At 40.2% G+C, this 20,983-nt stretch overlaps 1 protein-coding gene across 3 annotated transcripts in view; it reads right to left on the bottom strand.

Annotated features, from left to right (window-relative positions):
• Nucleotides 1-19,332, bottom strand: part of DIS3L (DIS3 like exosome 3'-5' exoribonuclease) — a 31,001-nt gene extending 11,669 nt beyond the window's left edge. The window contains exons 1-11 of one of the 3 annotated variants that reach the window (XM_074966587.1): nucleotides 19,195-19,332; nucleotides 16,531-16,684; nucleotides 14,945-15,073; nucleotides 13,561-13,693; nucleotides 11,482-11,658; nucleotides 10,223-10,301; nucleotides 9,347-9,526; nucleotides 5,988-6,157; nucleotides 4,077-4,238; nucleotides 3,002-3,249; nucleotides 1,860-1,952 (exon numbers count right to left, since the gene is read on the bottom strand). In XM_074966587.1, the coding sequence (XP_074822688.1) occupies nucleotides 1,860-1,952; nucleotides 3,002-3,249; nucleotides 4,077-4,238; nucleotides 5,988-6,157; nucleotides 9,347-9,526; nucleotides 10,223-10,301; nucleotides 11,482-11,658; nucleotides 13,561-13,693; nucleotides 14,945-15,073; nucleotides 16,531-16,684; nucleotides 19,195-19,324 (1,655 nt within the window). In that variant the 5' untranslated portion in view covers nucleotides 19,325-19,332. Of the gene's footprint in view, nucleotides 1-1,859; nucleotides 1,953-3,001; nucleotides 3,250-4,076; nucleotides 4,239-5,987; nucleotides 6,158-9,346; nucleotides 9,527-10,222; nucleotides 10,302-11,481; nucleotides 11,659-13,560; nucleotides 13,697-14,944; nucleotides 15,074-16,530; nucleotides 16,685-19,194 lie in introns of those variants that run through there. The other 2 variants (XM_074966586.1, XM_074966588.1) reach the window with 2 other exon arrangements.
• Nucleotides 19,333-20,983: the final 1,651 nt, after the last annotated feature.

The raw sequence follows: 20,983 nt of genomic DNA, 5'->3' as shown, positions 1-20,983 counted from the left end.
GTGTCCGCGTCAGGAAACATCAAGCACAACTGATACCCTTTTGTGGACAGACTCAGGTGCCAATGTTTGAATGGGTATAAAAACCAACTATACTCTGACCCGTAGAATTGCTGTTAGCATGAAATTCATCCCAAAAAATCTCTTTAAAAATGGAGAGGAATGGCCATTAAGGGAGTATTACCAAAGGGACACTTACATGCCAAAAAATGTTGTGGGAATATATTACATTTTAATAAAAAGGCCCCACCTCAATTTCAATTGTGATTGCACACTAAGGCTCTAATCTTACAAAGAGTTATGTACATACTAGACTGGCAAACAGAACTATTCTCACTAAATAAAAAGGCAGCACATGTATAAATCTTTGTAGGACCATGGTATAAGGCAGTTATTTCACAGGTAAGATAGCGATTTTTTTAAAATGCATGTAATTTTCTAACTTGGGGATTTAAAAAAATGCACATACACATTATGCACATTAACTTACACCTCCAAAGTAAATAACTAAAAGTACATGTTTCCCAATTTTTTAAAGAAGTGATTCCCGTGATGCTGTATAAAAATGACTGGTTACACTAATACAGTCACCATGGGTACCAAGTTGCAATAAATCTTACACAAAGTACACCATGTAAGGTTTCAGAGTAGCAGCCGTGTTAGTCTGTATCCGCAAAAAGAAAAGGAGTACTTGTTAGTCTCTAAGGTGCCACAAGTACTCCTTTTCTTTGTACCATTTAAGGTATCAATGGAAAAGTTATGATTTGCGAAGTATGATTATCCTGTTTATATGCAAGTACCATCTTTGTATCTGAAGTAATGAATATTTACTATGTGCTTGAATCTTAAACCTGTGTTGTATTTCTGGGTGACACCCTCCAGACAGATTTACATCAAGGCTAAACAGCTATGTGTTGATGGCCCTTGAGGACCCTCCACACTCACAATGGGCCATAGACAAAATTCATTCTGCCCAGATAGCTCTTCCTGAGGATGCCTCAGACAACGAGGAGCCAATGGCCACCTCCTACAATTCAGCAAACCATGTAAGGACATGTGATATGCTCATATGACCCTTGACTCCATCTTGGGCCAGTAATTTTCCATGCACCTGGGCTGTGTGGGCTTTGCTTGGAACAGTAAACTTCCATGCACATGGCAAAGTGTATAAAAGACCTCTGAGACCCCTCTATTTTGCCTCTTTCCTGCTCTAATTCTCTGGACTGTGGATTTACAACTAAAAGGAGCATCCTGAACTGCAGACTGAGGACCTTCCAACCTTTTGGAATTAGCAGAGAGACTTTTGCAAGCCAGCAGTCTGTTCCATCACTGCTACAAATCTAATATTAGGACTTTGCAATCACTTGTATGTATATGATTCCTTAACCATATATAACACTCTTCTTTTTTATTAATACATCTGTAGTTAGTTTACTAAGGATTGGCTCACAGCGTGATATTTGGCCCTTGGCTCTGGAATGCCTAAAGGGGACTGTGTTTGGCTTCTGGTTAACCAGTGTGGGTACTGCAGAAGCTCCTTTGTTACTGGCTTGGTGAATCTAATTATAGAATAAACCACTAGTTTTTGGGGATTGTCTGCCGTATTTCTTGCAGTCTGCCCTGAGTATGGCACTCTCAGCATGGCCCTTCCAGGCACCTGGTCACAATTCCTTATTAGTTTTACAGAATTAATCTCACTACACATGGGATATTTATATACATGATCCCAAACATGTTAATACTGGATGTTTGAACAAGGGATGTACTCAAGTAGCTGTTGGTAGCAATAAGAAAGTTATTTGTGTAAATCCTTCATGCGTCAGTAGATCCCTCTTTAGTCATAAATATTACAAAAATCATACCTTTCAACTCTGCTAAGAAGAGAGCATAAATCAGCACTCAGGATGGAAGGCAGCATATCATAACGACGATCAGCTAAATAACAGGTTGTTGCCCTGAACATAAAACACATTTATTGTACTCTTCACAGGGACACATTCATGTACATCTCTCAAGCAGTTTGCAACATAGCTTCAGCATAACAAGATACAAATGTCAGCATGATTTCAAAAGGTTAGTTTTACACAATGCACACAAGGGCAGTAATGCAATCAAGTTAAATAAACATTCATTTACAAATTATGGGCCCAATCCTGCTTTCCTCATGCAACTTCAATCTGGAGTTGTAGGTACACAAGGATATTGCTTTATGCAATTGCAGACTTTTATAAACTTGTACCATGTATCTTCACTACTTGCTATCAAGTTTATAAAAGTCTGCAATTGCATAAAGCAATATATTTAATTTAATAAAAACAATGTCTGAATATTTTAATTTCAAAATAATGGCAAGACTAGAAAAGGACTGACACATCTGGCAAATGAAAATCCAGTACGTCAGTATCCTCCTCACAGTCATAAGTTTTCCAGCTGACAATTCTAAGGATCAGAAATTTTACTTGTTGGCTCTGCTGTGTGATAGCACAAAAGAGCCTCTCTTATGCTTTAAGCAATGATGTGTATACGCTGGAATTCATGTAAGGGCTGCTTCCTGTGCAACAGATGTTCTGTCTTCTGTAAAGATACAGTCCCTCCCAAAATAAACGAGTATATGAGCACTGAAATAATACAGGACAATACTTTTAATTGCATAAAGTAATTAAGTTTACTAAACTTCAAGACATTACTCACTGAGAAGGAGACATTTTATGGATAACAAAAGGACACAAGACTGGTCAACAGGGATTCCTTGCCCTATAATCCTGCTGTCTCCAGAGCAGACAGCAGGCCACTAGTGGCTCACCAAATATTTTTGCAGCCGCTGAGCCTAGTGAACATGACACCTTATCTACCTACTTTAATTTTAAAGCAAAAGGCTTCCCACGCTCAGTAATTTCTTTATATTGTTTAAGACAGTCTCACTTCAAACTTCCAGCTCCTCTTCCTTCCCCAATATGCTTTACACTTTCCATAGAATAAAACACACTTTCCAAATAAAACTTACCTTGCTCTGGCCTCAATGTCAGTGTAAGAATTTACTGCCACAAAATGGGTTACATCTGCAATATGGACACCTAGCTCTAGGTTCCCATTGGCTAGTGTCCGAATGGACAATGCATCATCCACATCTTCACAGCCTTTGGGGTCAATGCTGAATACTAAATGCGTATTCCTCAAGTCAATGCGTTTTAGTTCCTCCTCTGGATTCACTTTCCATGGATTCTCTGAGGTACTGGAAGGCATCTCACACGTCTGCGCAAAGAGTATTGGCAATCATAACTTTATGAATTTTCTACATACAGAGTTTACAAACTAGATTTAAAATTCCCTTTTTCTCTTACAGTGCCACAAAATATCAGTATCTATTACTGGTTTATAAATTTTTCATTCAGGAAATAGACATTTGAAACATGTTCCCTCTTTGTATTCGCCAAGTCTTTCCTTCATGTTTGCCTTACAGAAAGTAATAATGTCCCATACTTTAATATGGTAATCTTCCAAGTGACCTTTGGAGACTAATAACTGAGTGATATTACAGGTCTTGCAAATATCAATAATGTATCTTGTCTTTTGCATATCTGTTTATTGCACTCAGTTTATAAAGTATACAATGGACAGAATCAAAACACTCTGCTTGGACAGCAGGTCCCTGCTCCTGTTGGAATCAATAGGAATTGTGACACTGACTTCAATAGTAAGACTGGGCTATAAAGGATCATTATTATGAACACCTCATATTAAAGACAGAACTATTTTAAAACTCCACCTAGAACGACTATATTGAAGCAGAAATTCTTAAACTTTTTCACAGTGTGAAGCACATCTTAACAGAGAGATTATCTCAAACCACTTTCCCTGTGGTTTGCAACTGTATAATATGATTTGGTGCAAAGATAGCAATTGCTTAGGTGAAAAAGTAGTCTTAATCCTGTATTTTCAGAAACTGGAAATTGGTGGGATGAGAGATGGTGCCAGGTGATCAGCTAGGTCTTTTCAAACCATCCGTGGGTTCCTCTCTTTGGGAGACCACAGTTTGGGAACCACAATGTTAAACAGTGCAATTAATCACGAAATCAAACCTGGGCTTCTGAGAAAGGGGCAACAGAAATGCCATTCTCCACTAGAATAACTGCAGTTTCCCCTTCGAGATCTCCTATCCGTCCTAAAACTCGTACAAAATGTCCATTTGGATACACAGACGTTGACTCCCAAGAATCAATACGCACAATAACTCGACAGTCCTGCGGTAAGGCAATAACTCATGTTAGGGCAGCAATGCATTACTGAAAAGCAATCAACATAAGTGCTAGCAGAGACACAAATAGTGAAATCCAAAGACACTGGCAATCATGAAAATAAATAAAATACACACTGAAGGAGACTATACATTTTCCTTATCAAAGACCACGGCTAAGCATTTAATAACAGAATCTGCATCATTAAATTAAAAATCAAGATGCATATAGGTCTACATTCACGCATATCTGACGTACAATGGGGCAGAGAATCAAGAAGTCATAGCTCCTTTCTGACGGCACCTCTGCTGCCTCCAGATGATCTCGGCTGCAGCAGACAATCTAGGCCATGTTGTTTTTAACTTAAAGTCAGTACTGTCATTCATACTATCCCACACAATCTTTATACTAGCATATGTGAGTCATAATCTATAAAAAAAAAAAATAAGTCAAAGATAGCTGATAAATTCTTAATTTCATGGTGGAATTAGAATTTGTTATCCAAACTACCAGAATTTACTTCTTGATCATTTAAAAAAAATATATATTAGCTACTTGAAGCTACTCGTTGCAAAATATATTACAGTCTATAACCAGCAGTCGGAAGGAAGGAGACCCATGTATTTTAATTCACATGTAGTGCATTTGTGGCTAATGCTATAAGTAATAGTTGTATGACGGCATTTCATGTGTTTATTATGTCCTCGCTGCTGCTGGACTGCCATGAAAATAAGATGTTGCATCTGCTTCTGAGGACTGACAGATTGAGGAGGAAAATTTAAATAAAAGTGGATATAGCAACTATCAAACACTATATATACCAAAAATACAGCCTCTTACCTCATCTTCCATGTATTTATTTACATTTATTTTACATATACGATTTTGGGGGCGGTGAGTATTTATTTTATTTGTCTATACATCTATAAGCATTGCCCAAATAATACTGCATTTGGGATTCAGTCTGAAAGGACATATGCCAGATAGATTATACTTCACCCTCCCTTCCTCCCAATACCCCAAAAGATTACATGAAACCCAATATTAACAGAAATATTTTCAAGTAATTTGTTTAACGATTACATGAAAATAGATAGCTTGAGATTTAAACATCCCTCTAAAGTATCTGCAACCCAAACATTGCAGCATGTTGTTAATGCATGACAACCAGAAAAAGAAACACACTAGAAACAAAAAGAAGTTGACTAATTATTTTCAATGGTCAAGCTCAGAGGAATTCACAAAATAAACAGCATAATACTGTAAAGAACACTAGATTTTAAAATAATTCATTTTTAATAACGTGAAGTGAATTTAGTATCACAAAGACAACTTTTAAAAAATAAACATGAATTTTATCTTAAAAGGGTCTCTTTAAAATGTATTAAAGACTTAATTCAAATTGGATTTCAGGTATATACTCATTAGGTTTTACCATGGCATTATCCTAAAAGGAAGAATTTGAAAATATGAAGAAACAGTCCAAATTTCATTGCTTAACTGAAGATGCCAAAAGAAAGTGTTGTTTGAATAAGTAGTTAATGGCCCAAATTCAGGATTCCGATAAGCTCCCATTAGCATGAAATGAAGCAACTAGTTGAATACACACTTGTGAGGCCAAAATTTGGACTACCGTTAGTGGCTTAAGTTAATTTTAAGCCTTTCACTGCCATTGAAATCATTATATTAAAATATATGACACCAGCACTATCATATTGGCATACACAATGCAGAAATAGCAGTCATATTATTTACCTGTAGTGCCTCAGCCTGCTGTGTACTGATCCTGATTTTAGGAATTCTGTAATCCCAAGGTGTAACAAGGATTTTCTGGGCATTTTTACCCTGAGATTGACTCTCTTCTTTGGATGGAAAAGTGACCACATAATCTCGCCAATTCTTCTGAATGATTCCAACAACTCTACCTTTGAAAGAGGAGTACCGTTGGCTAGACATCAAATGATTAGGCCGGGGGTGCCCAAACTTGGCCTGTTGTGCCCAGCCTCTGTTACTAGTAATGGAATCTACCTGTGCCCCTGCTCCATTACTGCACAGCCAAGGCTTCCTCAGCAGTGATGGAGCTGGGGGAAGAACTGGGGATGGAAGAGGAGCCGGGGCTAGAGGCGGAGCTGACCTAGGGGTGGAAAGGGAATGAGGGCAGAGCTATGGCTGGGGCCGGAGGCTCCCTTCCTGCCCCCTATGGGGGTTGGCCTGGGCCCTGCTGTGCCCCACCTGGGCGGGTGTGCCCCACAGTTTGCGGACCACTGGGTTAGGGAGAAATATTAAAGTAGGAGGTTTGGTGGATTCATCACTCTGCAGTATGAACTTGTGTATCCCACAAGTCAATACCAGCATTGCTAACAAGATCTGGTATGCAAGAGACTAATGAGCTTTAGATTGTGAATATATGTTTTGAGAGCTATACCTTAGTGTTTGGATCAAAATCAATATGAATGTTGTTCAAATACAAGTTTATGATAAACTGACATTTACACAGCTAGGCTATAATGAGCTAAATTTATATAGCACCATTCATCCCGAAGGACCCCAGTGTACTTTATAGACTTAAACCGGTTATCCGTAAACTATCCACAGGAATCTCCTTAATTCATCATTGAAATGCAGCCAACTCTGGAGTGGAATGTGGCAACTGCTTAATCGTCAACAGCAAATTCATTTCTCATTTTATGACAGGAAAAGAAGAATACATCTCCTAAAACGTGAACTCTGACTTGAGCAAACTTAAGATCTCTTACTGGTAGGTATGAATTTACTGGTATGATGGTAGGGTAAAATTTTCAAAGGTGCCAAAGTGATTTTGGAGCCTAGATCCTTTGGTTTTCAATGGGAGATGGGCACTTAAATTACTTAGGTGTTTTTGCAAAAAGAAAAGGAGTATTTGTGGCACCTTAGAGACTAACCAATTTATTTGAGCATAAGCTTTCGTGAGCTACAGCTCACTTCATCGGATGCATAAAGTGGAAAATACAGTGAGGAGATTTATATACACACAGAACATGAAAAAATGGGTGTTATCATACACACTGTAAGGAGAGTGATCACTTAAGATGAGCTATTACCAGCAGGAGAGTGGGGTGGGGGGAGAGAAAACCTTTTGGTAATAGCTCATCTTAAGTGATCACTCTCCTTACAATGTGTATGATAAACACCCATTTTTTCATGGTCTGTGTGTATATAAATCTCCTCACTGTATTTTCCACTTTATGCATCCGATGAAGTGAGCTGTAGCTCACGAAAGCTTATGATCAAATAAATTGGTTAGTCTCTATGGTGCCACAAGTCCTCCTTTTCTTTTTGTGAATACAGACTAACACGGCTGCTACTCTGAAACCTGTCATTAGGTGTTTTTGAAAGTTTTACTTGTAATGTTACTTTGAACATGGGAAAGTAGGAGGTTGCACTAAATGTTTTGTGTTTGAGTGTGATTACGCAGAATTGGGAGCAGTGTGCACCGTGAGTGATTCTCTCGGATTTGAGAGTTAATATGTTGTGAAGTGAGAGACTGTGTGTTTCGATAGTAAAGTATGCAAGATATTCTCATTCAAACCAATTTCATCTTAACTGCCAATCACCTTAATGTTTAGTGATTGTGTTGTTGATAAATGCATTTGAGCAACTATAACTCTGTGGGAATATTATAGGTGGGGTCAACAGCACTGCCTTATTATTAAGGTCGACCTTAATATCTTCTATTGTAAGATCTATTTTCAGTTACTTACAAATTTGTTAAACTAACCATTTTTACTGAAGTTTTCCATGCCAGCTGCATCCCTCAGGCTAATTATTTCTGGAAAATTTAAGCCCAAAATGGTTCAACCACTTCCAAGAATAAGGCTAGGGAATAACGCTGCCCTGGAGAACTGGATTCTATCTAAGTTTCTGCCACAGAATGCCTAAATTGTGCTAGTGAAGTCACTTAAGCCAAATTTTTCACAGATAGTCACTAATAGTGTGTTCCTCATTTTCTGGGAGCCTGACTGGAGACCCTGGTTTGTAGTCAATGGGAGCTGTACTTTGAACATATTAAATTTTATATAATAAATTCTCTGAAAAATCAGGTCCTGAGTGTCTCAAATTGGGCACCCAAAATTAATGAACAGTTTTGACTAGGGCTGTTGATTAATTGCAGTTAACTCATGCGATTAACTCAAAAAAATTAATCGGGATTAATCGCACTGTTAAGTAATCGAAAACCAATTGAAATGTATTAAATATTTGTGGATGTTTTTCTACATTTTCAAATATATTGATTTCTATTACAACACAGAATACAAAGTGTACAGTGCTCACTTTGTTATTATTTTTATTACAAATATTTGCACTGTAAACAATATAAATAAAAGAAATAGTATTTTTCAATTCACCTCATACAAATACTGTAGTGCAATCTCTTTATCCTGAAAGTGTAACTTACAAATGTAGGGGGTTTTTTTGTTACATAACTGCACTCAAAAACAAAACAATGTAAAACTTTAGAGGCTACAAGTCCACTCAGTCCTACTTCTTGTTCAGCCAATCGCTAAGACAAACAAGTTTGTTTACATTTATGGGAGATAATGCTGCCTGCATCTTATTTACAATGTCACCTGAAGGTGAGAACAGGTGTTTGTTTGAATAGAATGCAGTAAATAAGGCATAGAGCCACACATTAAATAAACAGGTGTTCTATATTGTTTTCTCATTGTTCAATGAGCACTGTCCATTCAGTGCACTGAAAGAGGGTCCTGTGGAAAAAAACAGTATGTGATCGTGCATCATAATGCATATGTACAAGGAGGCTGATTAAAGGCTGCACAGACCACCTTAATTCTGCCATTTCCTAACTTCAGAGTGCTTGACTTTGCAACTTGAACAATGTTTTTGTGTGTGTGTGTGTGTGTGTGTGTGTATATATATATAATCAAATCATTGTGTATATATATATATATTACACACAAAACTGCAATCTTGTTTATTAGTATGGTATCTCTTTCCATGATTAAACATGGAAATTTGGGAAAGGGGGCAGTTTGTGGAACCACAAGCACAAGACAGTCCCATAAATTGAGGAAGGCAAATACTTTCAACCTACTTTGCACTGTTGTCTACTTTACCTGTGGGCATAGGTTCACTGGAGGTGTCTCCTGGTGCCTTTTCTTCAGAATCATTCTCACAAAGAGAAGCAGTTCTTCCTTTCCATTCATGCCGGAGTAACAACTCTACAGCTACTACATCACCATGGATTGCACGGTTCCGAGCTTTGGTACCATGAATAAGTATATCACTTTGGAGATCTAGGTTTAAAATAATAACAAAATAGACTATACATTCCTGAAAATTCACACCACTCCTCCACTGGCTATTTTTTGTTGAAACAATAGTTTGCAGTAATCTGGCAGTTCTTATAGGACTGCTCCCAAAAAAGACTGTGGGCAAGTACCAATGCTACATTGTCAGGAGGAATCTCTTAGTTTTTTAAAAAGCTAAGTTTGGTATTTGGAGTCTTGGATAAAACAATCACATTGTCATCAGCCCACAATGACCAATGCCCTTTTCCTGCAAACATTTGTGCACATGCTTAACTTTAATCATGTGAGTAGTCTCACTGAAGCCAAAGCTAAGCACATGCATAAGTGTTTGCCCAACTATGGGGCGTCAGGGTTGTTCCAAACCATGCAGGACAGACAGAGCCATAATCCATTAAACTGTATAGTGTGGGAGAAGGGAAGGCTGAAATACAGATTATTGTTTAAAGGGGATACATGTGGAGCAGTTTTCAGAGTCCTTCTCAGCACATGAAGAAAACCGGAGCAACCCAATTTCTTGTATTTTCTCTCCCAACTGTCCTACTGACTGAGCAGTTTGTATGGCTTCTTGTAGAGAGCCTGGAACCGTTGTTCCTGAGTAAGCTAGAAGGAGTCACCAGAAGGTGGCGTGGAAATCACTCAAACTAATCTTTAAATATAGCATTTTATCAGAAATATTTTCACCTGTTTCTTTACCACTGGCTCCTTGAAGTCGAACAAAAGCTTCCATTTGTGCTCTGTGCTTATTGACATTCAGGACACCCTAAAATAAAGCAATAGTCACTAACCAATAGATGCAACTACAGGGGGGAAAGAAATCTCCACACCTCAAAATGGCCAACTTTATATACATTAAAAGTACTCACTGCTTAAAAATCCATCATAATCATTTTCATAGGAAATTTAGAACAAGACTGTTTCTCCTTGTGGGGCACATACTACATAGAATAGAGCAGACATACTGAATTCTTGAAAGAGCCAAGCATTCTTTCTAGATATTTTTTATTTAATGTAGCACAGATGAAAGCTCTGAAGACTACTACAGCTCTCTTTTTATCCACAGACTAGGCAGACCACAAGCAGAGTCAGTGCAAACTTACACACATGGCACTGCCCTGTCTTGACTCAGAGTTACCACCTAAGAGGCAAAAAATTAAGTCTGTGTATTCTATTCTTGCCTTTCTGCTGAGGTTGCCAATAAAGGTACCAGGTTGCTGCCTCTTTTGGTGTTTTTTTATTTTTCATAACATGGACATGTATCCACTAACAGCTGAACGTAAGCCAATGAACAGCCATAAGCTGGTACAGAATGCTGATTACTAATGACCTGAACTGGATTCAAACGGACAACCTCAAGGTGAGAGGTATTATAGCTTCACATTTTATTTGTATTTTTTAAAAAATAGATGTGTTGCTTCTAAACACAGTATCTACTTTCCCAACTGATGTGTGAATCATGTGCTAACACAATGATCTTTAAAGGCCAGCTGAAGATTAGCACCAACAGGCTCCCATCAAATCCTTTTCCATGAAAGCAAGAAATTGAAGAAAAAATTATGGAATCCACAGGACTCATCTGATCAACTTTTTCATTTTATTTGAGAAGAAGGGGACTGGAACAAAAAGATTCTCAAAGTTTACTTGTTATCTACCTCATACTCCCTCTTTGCTCATTACACTCCTTCCAATCCCTTCTCTCACTGTTACCTGTATGTTTTCTTTTATGTCACTTCTATTCTGGGAACAGTTTTCCACTTTTTTTAGCCCACCCGCTCACCACACTGCTTTTTTTGAAGCCTTATAATACATGTTCCCTCACCAATGCATTCTCCCAACCTTCTGCATTTAATGTTATTTCATATATCACAGTTTTCTGAGTTAGACTATAAATTCCTTGGCGCAGGCCTCATCTTTCTTTGTCTGCTCTATAAATAATAGATTACCTGTATATATCTTCCAGATTTGATCCCAGCCTCCAATATTTCCATAGGAAGATGTTCAGGGTATTCCTTCCCATTGTTTTCTTGGCTTTCAGACTCTCGTTCACGCCGAGATTGAAGTATAGAATCGTAGAGTTCATGGATAGCTTTTAAGTCAGGCCAAAAATTATCCAAGTAATTCTGTATATACACATTATAAACAGAGCACAAAAGATTTTAAATAGAGAGCTATGGTTCTATTCACAACAGAATTCTACGCAGACTCTACAATGCTTCTGTGATGCTGGTGGTCAGTATCCTAAATACCACAAACCCATTCCAGCAGTAAGCTAACACACATTTTAATCCATATCTCTAGAGAAGAACAGTGTAGTACCCCACTAAATCACTTTGCTACCACAAATACTGTAGAAGGGGTTTTTATCATTATCTTAGTTTCAGATAACATTTTAACTATAAAAATTAAATAACTTTTTGAAAGATCTAATTCAAAGTAGGACTATAAAGCAATTAAAAAAATCACAATTAATCATGCTGTTAAACAATAATAGAATACCATTTATTTAAATATTTTTGGATGTTTTCTACATTTTCAGATATATTAATTTCAATTACAACAGACTACAAAGTGTACAGTGCTCACTTTATGTTTATTTTTATTACAAATATTTGCACCGTAAAAACAAAAGAAATAGTATTTTTCAATTCACCTAATAGAAGTACTGTAGTGCAATCTCTTTATTATGAAAGTTGAACTTACAAATGTAGAATTATGTACAAAAAAACTGCATTCAAAAATAAAACAATGTAAAACTTTAGAGCCTACAAGTCCACTCAGTAACTACTTCAGCCAGTTGCTCAGACAAACAAGGTTGGTTACAATTTGCAGGAGATAATGCTACCCGCTTCTTGTTTACAATGTCACCAGAAAGTGAGAACAGGTGTTCACATAGCACTGCTGTAGCCCGTGTTGCAAGATATTTACATGCCAGATGCACTAAAGATTCATATGTCCTTTCATGCTTCAACCATCATTCCAGAAGACATGCAAATATTTGTAATAAAAAATAATATAAAGTGAGCACTGTACACTTTGTATTCTGTGTTGTAATTGAAATCGATATCTTTCAAAATGTAGAAAAACATCCAAAACTATTTAATAAATTTCAATTGGTATTTTATTAACAGTGCGATTAAAACTGTGATTAATCACAATTAATTTTTTTTTAGTTAATCGTGTGAGTTAACTGTGATTAATTGACAGCCCTAATTTAAAGTAAATTAGATTTAGTTAAAGTTACTTCATTTTTAATAGTCCAAGATGCTGTTTAAAAGAAGTGGGGTTTTTGTTAGTTTGTTTAAATGTTATTGTTAGCCTAACACCCCTTTCATCACCTATAGTATTTTTACCACTAAGTCACAAGAGTGAATACAAGCCAGGTTGGTAGTAATCAGAAGTGGTGTACACTTAGCAGATATTTCGTGGTTACATAAGTGAACTGGTGAAGTTTCAGTTTGGTTACTAATAAAACAGTGTCCACATAACAATTGGCATCAGCTGTCCTCCTCTCCCCACACACGTACACGCTGACAGTCTCAAAACAGAGGCCAGTAACTGAATGGATCATGGAGGCTGACTGAACTACCTTCCCATTACTACAGACAGTCCCAACTACTCAAGGCTGAGGCTCATGGGCAGAACAATGAAGATGAATCTTATGCTGTGCTGCCTGCGCTGTACCTGCACTGCAGACATCATTCGCTAACATAAAATTTAACGAAAACTGGAAAAAAGATGAAAAGGCCCCCAAAGCATCTAAGCATGAGCAAGGAACAGCCTGCACCTGCTGTTTTCTTCCAAACCTCCTCCGTTTTATCTACCTCTATCTATTCTGATGTATTCCTACTATCCAAATCCTTGCTTTCATTTATACCTCCTAACTTAAAAGTTAGGAGTGTAGTATTTTTTTCTTGCAATCTCTGAGACGGCTTAACACACACATTATACGTTATAGTCCTTAATTTGTCATTATTTTAATCTTGCACAAAGGTAACTTTCTTCTACTTCTTTTAACACGTTACCTTGAATAAAATCACAAACACTCCTTCCGTTTCACCTCCATATTCTCTGATAGCATCTTCGTCTTCTGTTACCATAACAACCGGCAGCTGACCCAAGCAGTGATTATAATACCATACTGCTGCATTGTAAATACTCCTAGAAAAGTACAGTTCACACTAACATGTCTATCACATCACATCTGTTATGTTTAAGACATTTTCTAGGGTCTACATAGCAGTGATTACATTTCTAACATTCTAACATGCATACTCAGAGATCTGGAAATCAGGTTAGCATATAGCCAACATATTAGTCAAAATTATGGGTGCTCTATCAGAGAAAGATAGAACAGGTAGCCTCACTCCTTCCCTAAAACACATCCACATGGGACCCAGCTGCGACAAAGACATATGGCACCTTTGAGTGCAAGGTTGTAAAACAAGTTGGAATGTAGCCATGTCTCTAACATTCTGGCACCTACAATAATGTCTGGCAGCAGGCATTGGTGGGAGTATACTTCATTACTTTCCAAAGCAGGTGTAAAAACTCTAGCCAGAGCTGCTCTTCGGTCTGTGACCAGTTTTAGGCACAGTGCCTAAGAACACCATATCTTAGCCACAACAGTTTTGTACACCCTAAATCCTCAAGTACCTCAGACAGAAGTAAGCAAGTTCCTCCCAATCCATCTTTCACTGAAGTCAGTGAGAGTCTATGGTTCAGGTAAGGTATCATACATTAATGGAGCAATTTATTTTTAAAAGACTCAGGCCCCCTTGCCCCCTAAAAAATTCAAAATGCATATATATTACAATTGCAAGTGCAAGTCAAGTAATTGTGTGAGCAAATGCTGCTTTGACCATGCAAATAGAATGCAAGCTGAATATGTCAATACAAGCATGAAAGTCAAGCCTGTTGCTGCATACATTTTCTTCATGAAAGTACGCATCAAAGTTTTGGAAGTTTGGCTTAATGTGTTCCAGAAGACTATTGTGATAAGAATATTAAAAGTTATTTCCATTATAGACACAGTGCTGTGCTGCTGCTCAGAAAGGGCCTACAACTACTCAGCCTGAACATCCGAATAAAACTGTGTTCTACCTCCTACAATTACAGATCTCTTCAGAACCCATCTTTGAATTTACCTCAGTTCAGTTTATTTTTATCTACTTATTATAAACTTATGATTACATAAAAATAGAGGCAAATATATTTTAAAATAATTTAATACATTCTTAATCACAAAAGGACTTAAAATGCTTTATATTACCTTGTGGCCAGGTAGTCTGACCGCTTTAGGTCTTACATATCCAATGCCCTAGAATTTCTAGACATGAACGGTCTATACAGTCATGCCTTTTTTGTTCAGTGCAAAACTGAACACCCCCATTATTAGTTAAAACATACCTAGTCTGCCATTTCTCCATTGATTCTCCCCTCTCTCTTGGCAGATAACAATACTGCTGGAATTCATTAGCAAACAGAATACAGTCATGACGGGCATCCTTCACTAGATTTCGCAACTTGTTGTACTGTCTGGAATATGAGCAAGACAAATGTACACTGTGTCACCTTTTTAATAATGCTGTTTCAACTCTAGTTAAAGATTTAGTGGAAAAATGAAGGAAAATTACAACAATTAGTTTTAACACTATAAAGCTGAATCCTGATCCCAGTATAGTTGATGGAAGTCTTGCCACTGACTTTAATGGGAAAAGGATTTGACCTTTGTAGAGCAAAATGAACAGTTACTAAAACAGTATGTATACACCAAACACTTTTAGAAATACTTTGCTATTTCTATACAGTATTTTCAGAGTAAACTATAGGTTAGGCCAGGGAGTTGCAAATCAGGACACCAACGCTTTACTCAGCCTCTAGCAGCAAAGCATTATGTGACATCAGATAAGCCTAAGCCTCTCTATGCCTCAGTTTCCCCATTTGTAAAATTGGGATCATAACACTTTTTATGTAAAAATGGAGCAAGATTAAGATGTTCTTAGAGGACATTCACTTCAAGACAAAAGGTCAAATAGTATGCCATAAAATATTGCTAGTATATGCCCCAAATGCTGTGGCATACCACTCACAAGAAAACTTAAGCATAGCCAGGGAAATGTTCCAGGGCTAAAAAGGCAAATGATGGGATAACCAGAAGTATTTTACTTAAAGTTTTTTGCTTACAACCGCTCAGGAAGTAGAAATATTTCCATTAAGCATACTTGAAATCTAACCTTTGAAATATTCACAGGTAATATTCCTATGACCAACTTCAGCTAGACCAACCTTGATTAACTTTTGGGTATCTCAGACTTTAGAGCACAGATTAACTCGCATAGTTTCTGCAGTACACTATTAACCTTTACATGTCCAAGAAATATATTTTAGTGACCAAAAATTGAAATTGATTATATAATACTTAGCATTTAGATTTTCTTTTAAAGATGAAAGAGCATAAGAGTAGCAACAAAATATGTCTGAGTCAAGTAATTTTTTAACTATTTCAGAAACAGATCAGCCAGAAAAATCTTCACTTTGATCTATTTTATGTACATTTTTATAGTAACACAAAAGAAATACACAGTACAAAACACAAATGTAAGCCATGTACAACACTTTTATAAAATGTATACAATTATATTGCTTTACAATTATGCATTTTTAGCATGTAAAATGCAAAAACTGCAGTCATACTGTCTTTAGCTTCGACTAAGAAGGCATCTGATTGCTGAATACTATGCAAGTTGTACTATTGCTCTTATCCTGTCAAAGAGGAAAAGAAAATGATGCTTCTGTATATCCAACTAGTCACAATTTCTCTCCCGCCCCCCCAATTACATTATAAAGTTTCTTGTGGGATTTTTAAACATTAGAAATAATCAGTGTCTTGGTGAGCTCAGGTTTCCATGTTTAAATGCTTCTACATTTTGCCATTTCAATTCCAACAAATTTTACAAGTCTAAAGAAGTAGTATATTATTATGGCATAGATACCTGCGACCCCTTTGATGCTGGACAGCTTGACATGCTGTTTGCATGAAGATAATACCCTTCAGCTCTGGAAACTCAAGAATCTCAAGGTAATCTTGAACAATCTTCCAGTCAGGGACAACATAATGAGTCACATCATCTGACAACAATTTCCCATCTGAAATATAATTCAAAGTTTAAAAGTTTAAACATTTTCAATTGTGGTTTATTAATAATGCCCCCATGCCAGGAAATCCTAGTTCACAGATTCTTAGATTATAAGGCCAACAGGGACTACGGTGTTATCTAGTCTGACCTTCTGCATAACACAGGCCACAGAACTTCCCTGAAGTGTAAAAGAAAAACATAGTAATCCTTAACTCTCTTATACAATATTTTTTCTAATGAATAAAATAAAATATAATCACATATAATACAACCTTCTCAAACTACATTATCTGTGATTGGGGTCATAAGGGATCTGCATCGATGGAACAATCTGGTGAAAATTCAATTAAAAAATTAAAGTGAGCAAAAATCTAATTTCATTACAAAATAGATCACTTAAAGTGCAGAGAACAGATCAATTTTCTCTACTTTTCACATGAAAAGATTTTTTTTTAAAGTATCTGAAACAAATACTCTTATGATTTATTTGGGGGGAGGGGCATGTGGGGGGAGAAGAGGGAGAGAGGTACTTCCATACCACTGCTTCCACAGATTTCATGATTTGTTAATACCCACTTACTACCAGAGAGCTAGCAGAGAGTTCTTTACCTGTATGTCTATATAAAATATTGCACAAATGTACATGCTTGGAAAGAAGAGAATTCTGTAACAGGAAAGGTTTCAGATCTAAAATATCACTATCGTTTACCCTAAAGAAAGACCATACACATTCTGCTGGGCCTAACTCTCTAAAAAACTTCCTGAGAAATCCTTCATGGCAGAAATACATTGGAAAATGTTCCTCAGCACTGATTGTTTTAATTTCATTTAGCATTCCTGGGTTGTTGGGAGAGCAAATAATGTTTTCTTATGATCAGCTATATTTTTTTCTCTGTGTATCCATTTGCTCCTAATGCCATTTTTAACATGGGATTGCAGCATGTACAGCAAGCATCGGTGGACTATATTTAAATTGCGCATATCCTGACAAATCGACTGACTTTCTCAGGTTCCCCAAGAACTGATACAATGCAAATGGTCTCATTAACAAATGATATTTTTATAACCTGAGAACTCAGTTTTCCCCGTTCTACTATTGTATCTGTTGTGGTACAGCACCCCCAAAGCTTTGGCTGGGGAAAACTAAGATTCATTATTAGTGCCTCCAAGCCCTCCTCTACATGCCTGTGACCCCTGAACCCTACACCTGCTGTCTTCTAACCTCTATCCCATCTCCTTTGTCAGCACCTAGTATCAACATACCCCCAGGCCTCGCCACCAGTCCCTGGTGCCTTTATCTGCACCCCCGACTCCAGTGTCTTTTACACATGGTGCCACCCCATCCACTACAGTAGAACCTCAGAGTTATGAACACCAGAGTTATGAAATAACCGGTTAAGCACACACCTCACTCGGAACCACGCAATCAGGCAGCAGAAGACACACACACACAGAAGCAAGTGCAGCATAACAAAGGGAAGTTTAAGACATTTTTTCCAGCATAAGGAAACTGTTTCTGTGCTCGTTTCATTTAAATTAAGATGGTTAAAAGGCACATTTTCTTCTGCATAGTAAAGTTTCAAAGCTGTATTAAATCACTGTTTAACTGTAAACTGTTGAAAGAACAACCATAACATTTTGTTCTCAGTTATGAACATTTCAGAATTACGAACAAACCTCCATTCCCAAGGTGTCTATAGCTCTGAAGTTCTATGGTACCACTAGACCAGGGGTCAGCAACCTTTGAGAAGTGGTGTGCCAACTCTTCATTTATTCACTCTAATTTAAGGTTTCGCGTGCCAGTAATACATTTTAACATTTTTGGAAGGTCTCTTTCTGTAAGCCTTTAATATGTAACTAAACTATTGTTGTATGTAAAGTAAATAAGGTTTTTAAAATGTTTAAGAAGCTTCATTTAAAATTAAATTAAAATGCAGAGCCCCCCGGACCGGTGGCCAGGACCCGGGCAGTGTTAGTGCCACCGAAACTCAGCTCGCGTGCCATAGGTTGCCTACCCCTGCATGAGACTAGGGTGTCTCCTTCTGCACCCTACACCGGCTGCATTCCCTCTTTTACCCTCTACACCTGGTGCCTGCGACCCGCTTCCACTAGCTTCCTGAGTGACCCCCCTCTATACCCTCCTTCCGGGGCCCCTTAAACCTGGGGCCAGCAGCCTCCAGTAGCCTAGCCCCGGAAAGCCACCCTCCACCATTCTCCCCCAGGCCTGCTGCCCTCCTATGCCCCCAGCACCACAGTGCTTGTGCCCCCAGCCTCTCATGCTTTCTACTCCTGGTGCCACTAGTCCCTGGCGCCCCCCTCCGCCTCCCAGACCCCTCAAACACCCTAGTCCTTGTGCCCCCATGCCCCTTACTCCTCCTCCCCTGCCTCCACCACCCCTCCCGGCCGCCTATCCCCCCAGCACCATGGTCCTTGTGCTCTTACCCTCCCTCCACTAGCCCCTGCTGCCCGCCCACCCCCCGGACACTCCCGCCCACGCCAGGCGCCCCCGGCCCCCCTCACCGCGGGGGCAGGCGGCCTGGCACAGGGCGCTGCGGCAGGGCACGTCGGGGCGCAGGTAGTGCTCCCGCACGACGCGCACCGAGCGGCCGTGCAGGCCCCGCAGCTGCAGCACCTTCTCCGTGCGCTGCATCGGGCCGCGGGGAGGCGCCGGACGCCCGGGCAGGCCCCTCAGCGCCCGCGCCCGGAGGAGAATGGAGGCGGCGCCGCGCGCGACAGCCCAACGCCGGCCTCCGCCGGCAGGGAGGAGCCTGCCTCGGAGGGCGGGAGGGCAGCCACAGGGAGTGGGGCGGGGGCGCAGGAGGCCGGGGGAGGGGGGCACGGGCGCTGAGGGAGGTGGGGCTGAGGGGACAGGGATGGTGCGGGGGGGGAGGATAGGGCTGGTGCTGGTGCTGAGGGAGGTGGGGCTGAGGGGCATAGGGCTGGTGCTGGGGGAAGGTGGCGCGGAGGGACATAGGGATGGTGCTGGGGGGAGGATAGGGCTGGTGCTGAGGGAGGTGGCGCGGAGGGGACGGATGGTGCTGGGGGGAGGATAGGGCTGGTGCTGAGGGAGGTGGCGCGGAGGGGACGGATGGTGCTGGGGGGAGGATAGGGCTGGTGCTGAGGGAGGTGGCGCGGAGGGGACGGATGGTGCTGGGGGGAGGATAGGACTGGTGCTGGAGGAGGTGGCGTGGAGGGACATAGGGATAGTGCTGGGGGGGGAGGATAGGGCTGGTGCTGAGGGAGGTGGGGCTGAGGGGACAGGGATGGTGCGGGGGGGGGGGAGGAGGGCACGGGCCCTGAGGGAGGTGGGGCTGAGGGGACAGTGGGGGTGCTATGGCGGGAGGATAGGGCTGGTGCTGAGGGAGGTGGGGCTGAGGGGCATAGGGATGGTGCTGGGGGGAGGATAGGGCTGGCTGTGAGGGAGGTGGGGCTGAGGGGACAGGGATTGTGCTATGGGGGGAGGATAGGGCAGGTGCTGAGAGAGGTGGCGCGGAGGGACATAGGGATGGTGATATGGGGGGAGGATAGGGCTGGTGCTGAGGGAGGTGGAGCTGAGGGGACAGGGATGGTGCTGCGGGGAGGATAGGGCTGGCCCTGAGGGAGGTGGTGCTGAGGGGATAGGGATGGCCTGGGGGACGGGAGGGATGGCTCTGAGGGAAATTGAGCCAGAGGGGGCATGGAGCTGGTGCTGAGGAGGGAAGGGTCCTTGTTACCCAGGTGATAGTTGGGGTGAGGTATTTTTATGCCCCAGTTCCTGGACTCCTGTGAATAGGAGAGGAACTTTTGTTAAAATGAAAACTGAGACAGTTTCCTGTCCACAGAGTTGCAGAGCAAAACTTGAAAACCGTGACCCAAGCACATCCTCTCAGCCCAGACACCAGAGGGCAAATATAAAATACCCCTTCTGTGGGGCTGGTTTCTAAACTCTCATGATTTTTAAGTCCAACTCATGAGTTTTTGGGGGAGGGCAACTCGTGATTCTACATGTTTAGGTCTGGTAATTCTGGAGCATTGAACTGGGGTTTAATGAGGGTGCAGGGAGCAGAGCTGAAGAAACATGTGGCTCACCCCACCCTCAAATCAATGTCATACGGCTGGGTCTATGGAGCATATGAAGCTTGCCCTCCTCAGAAAAAAGTTGCAGTTCCTTAGGCAATCCAAGCATCATAGAGTTATTCCGCAGACATCCCTAATGCTGGGGGAAAGCACTGCTGTGGCAAACCTAGTGAGCCGCCCTAAGAATTGCAGGGAGACCCAGACCATATAGTCCCAGGGCCAGATACATAGATCATAAATATCCATAAAGCTG

Source organism: Natator depressus, chromosome 10 (assembly GCF_965152275.1).
Source record: "Natator depressus isolate rNatDep1 chromosome 10, rNatDep2.hap1, whole genome shotgun sequence".
NCBI lineage: Eukaryota > Metazoa > Chordata > Testudines > Cheloniidae > Natator > Natator depressus.
Note: the sequence above shows the minus strand (reverse complement) of the source record. Positions and strands in the feature narration are given on the sequence as shown.